We start from the raw sequence: 10832 nt of genomic DNA, 5'->3' as shown, positions 1-10832 counted from the left end.
TACTGCTCCTCCGACAGTGCGGCGCTCCATCAGTATTGCCCCTCCGACAGTGCGGCGCTCCCTCAGTACTGCCCCTCCGACAGTGCGGCGCTCCCTCAGTACTGCCCCTCCGACAGTGCGGCGCTCCATCAGTATTGCACCTCCGACAGTGCGGCGCTCCCTCAGTACTGCCCCTCCGACAGTGCGGCGCTCCCTCAGTACTGCCCCACCGACAGTGCGGCGCTTCCTCAGTACTGTCCCTCCGACAGTGCGGTGCTCCCTCAGTACTGCCCCTCCGACAGTGCGGCGCTCCCTCAGTACTGCCCCACCGACAGTGCGGCGCTTCCTCAGTACTGTCCCTCCGACAGTGCGGCGCTCCCTCAGTACTGCCCCTCCGACAGTGCGATGCTCCCTCAGTACTGCCCCTCCGACAGTGCGGCGCTCCCTCAGTACTGCCCCTCCGACAGTGCGATGCTCCCTCAGGACTGCCCCTCCGACAGTGCGGCGCTCCCTCAGTACTGCTCCTCCGACAGTGCGGCGCTCCCTCAGTACTGCCCCACCGACAGTGCGGCGCTTCCTCAGTACTGTCCCTCCGACAGTGCGGTGCTCCCTCAGTACTGCCCCTCCGACAGTGCGGCGCTCCCTCAGTACTGACCCACCGACAGTGCGGCGGTTCCTCAGTACTGTCCCTCCGACAGTGCGGTGCTCCCTTAGTACTGAAACTGGGAGTGTCGACCTGGATTATAAAGCTCTTTGGAACATCCTGAGGTTGTGAAGGGCACGATAGAAATGCAAGTCTGTCTTTCTTGGTCTCGTGGATTCAAGCCCCACCCCAAATCCTCAGTGCTTGAAGTGGGTCAGGTGGCTCCAACCTTTGAAAGGTAGAAAGCCAGAACCAGGTGATGTCCTTCTAAACATACAGTGTAGAAACACACAGGCCTAGAAATTCAGTTGGGCACGCCAGCCGTTAGCGCCTTAGGAGGAGTAGATCTCGAGCGCTAGGCGCTTAGCGCCCGGGCGCAGCGCGATCTGCGCCTCGCCCCAACTTCAGTACACATTTAGCGCCGGCGCAAAGTCTTAGCGCGCGCCCTGCTGCACGCGCAGATCATGACGTCATTTACTAGTGCAACGCCCTTTGTGCGCCCCGAACCGGACCTTCACTCGCGCCGGCCCATTGTGCACCAGGCGGCCCTAACGACTGTGAAGTGGAACGGTACACAGCCGAGCCGGGCCGCGGGGAGCGCTAATTAAAGGGCACTTACCCTGCACTATAAAGGCCAGCCATTTTGCAGCATTCACTCTTGTGCAACGGTTTTTTGGACAGAGACCAAGGAGGAGAGTTTACTGGTTTGGACCAACACTTGGACAGGTATTTTTGGCTCAGGCCAGAGCTTACCAATTATCTTTGCCTTCATTGAGAGCTCAGTGTTTGCCAGCATATAATGGGGGCTGCATTGGGTGGCAACGCTGAGTTTCAGCCTTATGCCGGAAGGGCTTACAGACGCCGTGAGAGAGTGGCAGCCCTGGCTAGACGCAGAGGGGGCAACAGGCGTCGCCAACTGAGGCCTTACCCACGCAGGGTATACCGCCAGCAGACCTCCTATCTGACCATGTCTGCCGCGATGTGTGTTAGGAGGCTGCGATTCAGAAGGGAGGTGGTTGCAGACATCTGCCGGCTGCTTCAGAGAGATCTGCAGCCACAGCTGATGCGCAGGACGTCTCTGTCGGTGGCAGTGAAGGTGACGGTGGCTCTCAACTTCTATGCCACCGGCTCCTTCCAATCCGCTACTGGGGACATCGCTAACATCTCCCAGTTCGCCGTGCATTGCTGCATCTGCCAGGTGACCGAAGCCCTTTTCACAAGGAGACATCAATTCATCTCCTTCCCCATGACCCTGGACAAGCAGCAGCAGCGTGCAGTGGGATTTGCAAGAATAGCGGGCTTCCCCATGGTGCAGGGCGCCATTGACTGCACGCATGTGGCTTTGCGGGCACCTCTTGAGCATGCCGAGGATTACCGCAACCGGAAGGGCTACCATTCCCTCAATGTACAGCTGGTGTGTGACCACAGGCAGCGCATCCTAGCTGTCAATGCCCGCTTTCCAGCCAGCAGCCACGATGCCTTTATCCTGCGACAGACAACTGTGGCTGACATGTTCCAGGCACAGCCTCACCCAAGAGGATGGCTTATCGGGGACAAAGGCTATCCTTTGTGTACCTGGCTCATGACCCCGCTCCGCACGCCCACGACCCCTGCTGAAGAGGCATACAACGAGAGCCATCAAGCGACTAGGAACATCATAGAACAAACAATCGGCGTCCTCAAGCAACGGTTCCGCTGTCTCGATCGCTCCGGGGGAGCCCTCCAGTATTCGCAGGATCGAGTCTCCCAATTCGTCGTCGTTTGCTGCATGCTGCACAACCTGGCTATCCGCAGGACTCAGGCACTGCCACCTCACGTTGGACCACCAAGGAGGAGGAGCAGGAGGAGCATGAGGAGGAGGAGGACGAGGAGTACCAGCCCAGGAGGGAGGCACAAGGTCCAAGGGCCGCCCGTCGGCGGCTTATTGACCGTCACTTCTAGGCCCCCTGTCAGGGAATGGCTTGTGCCAATGAAAGAACATGATTGCAGCCGCTCCGCAAGCCCTCAGCCGGTTAAGGCAACAAACACTTCAAAGATCAAACATGGACAATGTTAATAAATAAAATGCTTTATTGTTCAAACTCAGGTCCCTTCCCACATGAAAACCAAAAACAGACGAAACCCCCAAAAAACACTCAAACACATTACTCATTCCCACAACCTGGAGAGGATTAACAAAATAGTGCAACTAAAATGGCCGTCATTCTCGGCCTTCGTAAAAAACAAACATCACATCATTGGCCTTCAAAAAACAAACATCCAATTCTCGGCCTCAAAAAACAAACACAACTGGCCACACATTCGACTATTTGGCCCGCTAGGGCGATGCCTTGGCCATCTTTGTGTGGCCCCTGCCCGCCCTGCTGCTCCTCCTCAAAGTAAGGCCATTGGCTGCTGCAAGGCTGGGGGCAGGCTCCTGAGGGGCACATGTCGTGACGGCAGATGCCCTTGGGGGTCGGCCTAGTCGAGGTCTGGCCATCGAGCGGGCGGCTGTTGAATGCTGCAGCTGTGGCTGGCCAGCATCAGTCGCTGCAGCAGCTCCTGGCAGCTCCACTGGGGGAGTGGCAGTGGCGGCTGGACGAATGGGGGCAAGCTGGCGGATGGCAGGCGCTCGCTGGTCGCCTGAGACACTGGCACTCGCCCGGGCCAGCACTGCAGCATGCGCACCAATCTGCCGAGGGACAGACTGCTGTGCTGCTGCAGCGCGCCGGGTGCCCTGGCGATGCCTGGCTGACACAGCGAGTGTGGCAGCAGTGAGTGCCCGTGTTGACCTGTTCACTGACCGCATCAGAGCAGCCAGTGACTGCACGGCACCACTGATCACCTGGCCAGTCGCTGCCAGAGCTGCCCTGAATTCCGCCTGACTCGCTGCCTGATCTGCCCCGAATTCCGCCCGACTCGCTGCCAGAGCTGCCCCGAATTCCGCCCGACTCGCTGCCTGATCTGCCCGGAATTCCGCCCGACTGGTGGCCTCTGAGGCCCCGAACTCGGTCACACTCCGAGAGAGGGACTCGATGGCCTCAGGCAACCGTGCCACTGCCGCCATGAGTTCCGTGTGCCGGCGCTCCGAGTCCGCGGACAAGTCCTCGAGGCGTTCCATCTCCTCGGCGAAGACCATCTCCGGACTGGAGGCCGGACTCTCCCTCTGGGGAGAAGGCCGCCGAGCTGGCCGACCCTTCCTGCGTTGCTGGACGCCGCTGGGCCCAGCAATTGGACTCCCCTCCGATGCATCCCCCCTCTGGGGAGAAGGCCGCCGAGCTTCCACCCCCCTCCCGCGTTTCTGCAGGCCGCAGGTCCCATGAGCTCCCCTCCCCTTTGACACTTCCGCCACGCTCCCCTCCAGGGAAGACGTGTCCCCTACATTGGCCTGGGTGGCCGCGGCTGAGGGTTCCCCTGATGGGCCGCCTTCCTCTTGCTCCTCCTCCTGCTCCTCTTCTGAGGGGCTGTCACTGGCAAGTTCAGGGACCTCCTCCTCACCATCTGAAAGCAGGAAGGCACAAGAGTAGCTTTAGAGTGAGGAGAGGGCGTCAGCAAGGGATGCATGAGTGGTGGCATTCAGCGCATTGGTCGGACAGTGGCAAAGGATGTAGATCTGATGCGCAAGTGGGACGAGAGAGGTCCAAAAGGTGATGTCCTTACCATTGCTGGCCAGAACAGGGTCGGCATCTCCACATGCAACAGGGCCAATCACCCGGGCACCCATGATGCGCTCCACGCGATGTTGAAGCTCGGTGAGCGGCTGGATCTGGGGTCGGCCTCCCCCGGTCGCAGTCCGGCTCTTCCGATTATTAGCCAGCTTGGCCTGCAAGAGAAAGGACGGCCTCTAAGTACAGTGTGTCGCCCTGATCTTGTGTGCACTGCCTCCCATGGTGGAATAGCCTGGCCAGTGTGTCGCCCTGATCTTGTGTGCACTGCCTCCCATGGTGGAATAGCCTGGCCAGTGTGTCGCCCTGATCTTGTGTGCACTGCCTCCCATGGTGGAATAGTTTGGCCAGTGTGTTAAGTGCAGAATGTGCAATTGATGCTCATGCCTGTCCCATCGCTGCTGGATGAGGGCTGGCCATTAGGGCTTTCAGGTCCCTTTGCCCATAATGTGAGGTGCACATGCAAGGATGAGGAGGTCACTGGAAAGGGTGCTCACCCTGACAATGCGAGTGAGGTCATTAAACTTTTTGCGGAATTGGACACCGCTCCTGGGGACCTCGCTGTTGGCTGACAGCTTGCTGGCGACATGCCTCCAGGCTCTCCTGTAGACGCGGAACGGCGCCTTCTTGTCATTGTCCGGGTACAAAACATGGCGCCTCTTCTCCACAGCACCAACCAGCAAACTCAGATCACGCTCTGAGAAGCGCTACGCACGTTCACGGGCCTTCTGCATGGCTTCAGGCACTATTTGGGTCCAGCAGCAGTGTTCAGGCCTAGCTGGAGGGCTCCACTATCCAGGGCGTGGCAGCAGACACAGTCGACCCTTCCCCCTTAAGAGCTGGCCGGCGCCAGGGTGTCTGCTGTCAATCACGAGATGGCCGCACCTGCGCTGCGCCCGGCCTCGGCGCTATCGATCAGCACCTCCGGCTTAGCGCCCAAAGAGAGGCGTCCAGCAGCAGTTTTAGCGCTCGAGCGAACTCTTAGGGCGAAGCTAATGAATATCGGAGAAGTGGCCTCGATTTGGCGGCGGGCGCAAACTTTAGCGGCCGCCCCACTTTACCGCCCCAAAAGTGGCTACAATGAATTTCTAGGCCACAGTCTCACTGCTTACACAGCTACTGCCAGTGAACCAAGCACTCACACATCGAGCACACACAGAGTCTTGTCACGTGTTTTATTCCCAGCTGTATCTTCAAACTCGGATTGCACGCTCTCCTGACTCCCTCTCTTTCCCTTCCTCTTTCCCTTGTCATTCAGCCTCTCCTTTCTCGTCTTATGCTCGCCCTCTCATCCTCTCTCACCCTCGTTCACATTCTCCAGCCTCTCCCATTTTCCGAGGCTACTGGACAACATCCACTCCTCTGGAATAGACCCCTTCGTCCTCGGGAGCGAGCACTGAAGCGAAACCCCATGTCAACAGTTGCTCAGCTTATCGCTGGAATATCGTCACAGTGTCAGGACATAAAGGGCAGAGTTGTTTATAGGCCCCCAAACAGTAGTTGCAATGTAGGGCAGAGTATAAATCAGGAAATTAGAGGCGCGTGTAACAAGGGGAATACAGTAATCGGGGGGACTTTAGTCTACATATAGACTGGGAAACCAAATCTGAAGTAATCGGCTATTTTAGATCTGGTATTGTGCAATGAGATCAAAGGAAGAGGCTTAAAATGTTGCCAAAAAAAGGGAGCAAACATAACCCCGCTATTTAAGAAAGGAGGAAGAGAAAAAAGGGGAACTATCGGCCCGTTAGCCTGACGTCAGTAGTAGGCAAAATGCTAGAATCTATTATTAAGGACATGGTAACAGGGCACTTAGTAATCGTAATATAGTTAGGCAGAGTCAGCATGGTTTTATGAACGGGAAATCATGTTTGACAAATCTGTTAGAGTTTTTTGAAGATGTAACTCGTAGGATGGATAAGGAGGAACCAGTGGATGTGATAACATAGAAACATAGAAGATAGGAGCAGGAGTAGGCCATTCGGCCCCTCGAGCCTGTTCCGCCATTCAATGTGATCATGGCTGATCATCCAAATTCAGTACCAGGTCCCTGCTTTCTCCCCATACCCCTCGATCCCTTTAGCCTTAAGAAATATATCCAACTCCTTCTTGAATTTATTTAATGAATTGGCCTCTACTACCTTCTGTGGTAGAGAATTCCACAGGTTCACCACTCTCTGGGTGAAGAAATTCCTCCTCATTTCTGTCCTAAATGGCTTACCCCTTATCCTTAGACTGTGACCCCTGGTTCTGGACTCCACGACCATCGGGAACATCCTTCCTGCATCTAGTCTGTCCAGTCCTGTCAGAATTTTATAAGTTTCAATGAGATCCCCTCTCATTCTTCTAAACTCCAGCGAATATAAGCCCAATCGACCCAATCTCTCCTCATACGTCATTCCTGCCATACCAGGTATCAGTCTGGTGAATCTTCGCTGAACTCCTTCCATGGCAAGAACATCCTTCCTCAGATAAGGCGACCAAAACTGCACACAATACTCAAGATGTGGTCTCACCAAGGCCCTGTACAACTGCAGCAAGACATCCTTGTTCCTGTACTCAACCCCTCTCGCTACGAAGGCCAACATGCCATTTGCCTTCTTAACCGTCTGCTGCACCTGCATGCTTACCTTCAGCGACTGGTGCACCAGGACACCCAGGTCTCGTTGCACTTCCCCTTCTCCCAATCTATTGCCATTCAGATAATAAGCTGCCTTCCTGTTTTTGCCACCAAAGTGGATAACCTCGCATTTATCCACGTTATATTGCATCTGCCATGCTTCTGCCCAATCACCCAACCTGTCCAAATCATCCTGGAGTTTCTCGGCATCCTCCTCACAGCACACACGCCCACCCAGCTTTGTGTCGTCTGCAAATTTGGAGATATTACATCTAGTTCCCTTGTCTAGATCATTAATATATATTGTGAATAGCTGGGGCCCAAGGACCGATCCCTGCGGTACCCCACTAGTCACTGCCTGCCACTCGGAAAAAGACCCGTTTATTCCAACTCTTTGCTTCCTGCCTGCCAAGCAGTTCTCTATCCAAGTCAATACCTTGCCCCCAATCCTATGTGCCTTAACTTTACACGCTAATCTCTTATGCGGGACCTTATCGAAAGCCTTCTGAAAGTTCAAATACACCACATCCACTGGTTCTCTCTTATCTATTTTCCCAGTTACATCCGCAAAAAATTCCAGTAGATTAGTCAAGCAAATACATTAGTCAGGTGTTTGGATTTTCAAAATGCCTTTGATAACATGTCACACAAGAGGTTATTACAGAATATTAGGACTCATGGGATTGGGGTTAATATACCAGCATGGATTGAGGATTGGTTAATGGACAGAGATCAGTGAGGAGGAATAAACGGGTCATTTTCAGGTTGGCAGGCTGTAACTAGCGGGGTACCGCAAGGATCGGTGCTTGGGCCTCAGCTATTCACAATCCGTATTAATGACTTAGATGAAGGGACTGAGTGTAACGTATCCAAGTTTGCTGATGATACAAAGTTAGGTGGGAAAGTAAGGAGGAGGACGCAAAGAGGCTGCAGAGAGATATAGACAGGTTGACTGAGTGGGCAAGAACATGGCAAATGGAATACAATGTGGGGAAGTGTGAAGTTATCCACTTTGGTAGGAAAAACAAAAAAACAGCATATTTTTGGAATGGTGAGAGACTGGGAAATGTTTGCACTCAGAGGGACCTGGGTCTCCTTGTACACGAATCACAGAAAGTTAACATGCAGGTACAGCAAGCAATGAGGAAAGCAAATGGTATGTTAGCTTTTGTTACAAAGGGATTAGAGTATAAGGGTAAAGAAGTCTTACTACAATTATACAGGGCATTGGTGAGGCCACACCTGGAGTACTGTGTACAGTTCTGGTCTCCTTACCTCAGGAAAGACACACTTGCCTTAGAGGGAGTGCAATGAAGGTTCACCAGACTAGTTCCTGGGATGAGTGGATTGCCCTATGAGGAGAGGCTAGACCTATATTTCCTAGAGTTTAGAAGAATGAGAGGTGATCTAATTGAAACATATAAAATTCTTAAGGGGCTTGACAGGGTAGATGCAGGGAGGATGTTTCCCCGGGCTGGGGAGTTTAGAACCAGGGGTCACACAGACAGAATAAGGGCTCGGCCATTTAGGACTGAGATGAGGAGTAATTTCTTCACTCAGAGGGGGGTGAATCTGTGGAATTCTCTACCCCAGAGGGCTGTGGAGGCTCAGTCGTTGAGTATATTCAAGGCTGGGATCGATAGATTTTTGGACTGCAGGGAATCAAGGGATAGGGCGGGAAAGTGAAGATGAGGTCGATGATCAGCCATGATCTGATTGAATGGCGGAGCAGGCTCGAGGGGCCCAATGGCCGACTCCTGCTCCTATTTCTTATGTTATTAAAGGGTCAACAGTTTGCTGATAGCGCCAGACAGTGATGTTTTCTCACGAGTTCCCAGCTTCCTGATTTAACTCACAGTGACACAGCAACCCTTTCTAATTGAATACACAGAGGGAGCAGCAGAGGAAGAGGCCGTTCGGCCCAAGCAGGGCGTGTGGGCAGTGCCTGCCCAGCCGAGCGGACGGACAGGCCCCGGGTAAGTAACACAACGATCGACTCCCACGACCAACGTTGTCCTTTGTTGGTGTGGTGACTTTCTAAAGACCGGTTCCAATGATTGATTTCGAAAGATTTCAATCGAATGTTGGCCATAATCTCAAGGGGAGGCTGGAATACAAAGGGGGTAGAGGTTGTGTTACAATTGTACAAAGCCCTGGTTAGACCCCGTCTGGAGTCACTGCGTCCAGTCCTGGGCCCCGCACCTCAGGAAGGATATCTCGGCCTCGGAGTGGGGGCACTGCAGATTCACCAGAACGATACCCCGGGGCGGAAAGGGTTAAATCACCGGGACAGGTCACACAGACTGGGCTTGTGTTCCCTCGAGTTTAAGGGGTGATCCAATCGAGGTGTTTGAGATGATTAAAGGATTCGACAGGGTAGAGAGAGAGAAACTATTTCCTCTGGTGGGGGGAGTCCAGAACAAGGGGGCAGAACCTTAAAATTAGAGCCAGGCCGTTCAGGGGTGAAGTCAGGAAGCACTTCTTCACACAAAGGGTGGTGGAAATCTGGAACTCTCTCCCCAGAAAGCTGTTGAGGCTGGGGGTCAATTGAAAATGTCAAGACTGAGATTGATAGATTTGTGTTGGGTAAGGGTATTAAGGGTTACGAAACCGAGGCGGAGATGGAGTTAAGATACAGATCAACCGTGATCTTATTCAATGGCGGAACAGGCTCGAGGGGCTGAATGGGCTCCTCCTGTTCCTCCGTAACAGGCTCGAGGGGCTGAATGGGCCTCCTCCTGTTCCTGTGTAACAGGCTCGAGGGGCTGAATGGGCCTCCTCCTGTTCCTGTGTAACAGGCTCGAGGGGCTGAATGGGCCTCCTCCTGTTCCTGTGTAACAGGCTCGAGGGACTGAATGGGCCTCCTCCTGTTCCTGTGTAACAGGCTCGAGGGGCTGAATGGGTCTCCTCCTGTTCCTGTGTAACAGGCTCGAGGGGCTGAATGGGCCTCCTCCTGTTCCTGTGTAACAGGCTCGAGGGACTGAATGGGTCTCCTCCTCTTCCTGTGTAACAGGCTCGAGGGGCTTAATGGGCCTCCTCCTGTCCCTGTGTAACAGGCTCGAGGGGCTGAATGGTCCTCCTCCTGTACCTGTGCAACATGCTCGAGGGGCTGAATGGGCTCCTCCTGTTCCTGTGTAACAGGCTCGAGGGGCTGAATGGGCTCCTCCTGTTCCTGTGTAACAGGCTCGAGGGGCTGAATGGGCCTCCTCCTGTTCCTGTGTAACAGGCTCGAGGGGCTGAATGGGCCTCCTCCTGTTCCTGTGTAACAGGCTGGAGGGCTGAATGGGCCTCCTCCTGTTCTTGTGTAACAGGCTCGAGGGACTGAATGGGCATCCTCCTGTTCCTGTGTAACAGGCTCGAGGGGCTGAATGGGTCTCCTCCTGTTCCTGTGTAACAGGCTCGAGGGGCTGAATGGGCCTCCTCCTGTTCCTGTGTAACAGGCTCGAGGGACTGAATGGGTCTCCTCCTGTTCCTGTGTAACAGGCTCGAGGGGCTTAATGGGCCTCCTCCTGTACCTGTGTAACAGGCTCGAGGGGCTGAATGGTCCTCCTCCTGTTCCTGTGCAACAGGCTCGAGGGGCTAAATGGGCCTCCTCCTGTTCCTGTGTAACAGGCTCGAGGGGCTGAATGGGCCTCCTCCTGTTCCTATGGTAACAGGCTCGAGGGGCTGAATGGGCTTCCTCTTGTTCCTATGGTAACAGGCTTGAGGTGCCTGAAGGGCCTCCTCCTGTTCCTGTGTAACAGGCTCGAGGGGCTGAATGGGCCTCCCCCTGTTCCTGTGTAACAGGCTCGAGGGGCTGAATGGGCCTCCTCCTGTTCCTATGGTAACAGGCTCGAGGGGCTAAATGGGCCTCCTCCTGTTCCTGTGTAACACGCTCGAGGGGTTGAATGGGCCTCCTCCTTTTCCTATGGTAACAGGCTCGAGGGGCTGATTGGGCCTCCTCCTG

At 54.6% G+C, this 10832-nt stretch overlaps 1 protein-coding gene across 2 annotated transcripts in view; it reads left to right on the top strand.

The window, feature by feature from the left end:
- The window catches only part of LOC147110028 (myelin-associated glycoprotein-like), a 55678-nt gene that overhangs the window by 31847 nt on the left and 12999 nt on the right, over positions 1-10832 (top strand). For both annotated transcript variants that reach the window (XM_086004026.1, XM_086004027.1), the window contains one exon: positions 8778-8862. In XM_086004026.1, coding sequence (XP_085860152.1) covers positions 8778-8862 — 85 coding nt within the window. The remainder of the gene's footprint in view (positions 1-8777; positions 8863-10832) is intronic.

The sequence above is a fragment of the Somniosus microcephalus genome, chromosome 12 (genome assembly GCF_052327205.1).
Source record: "Somniosus microcephalus isolate GS21.2 chromosome 12, FLI_Smic_1.0, whole genome shotgun sequence".
Taxonomy (NCBI): domain Eukaryota; kingdom Metazoa; phylum Chordata; class Chondrichthyes; order Squaliformes; family Somniosidae; genus Somniosus; species Somniosus microcephalus.
The sequence above is the reverse complement of the archived record's forward strand: the minus strand, read 5'-3'. Positions and strand labels throughout refer to the sequence as shown.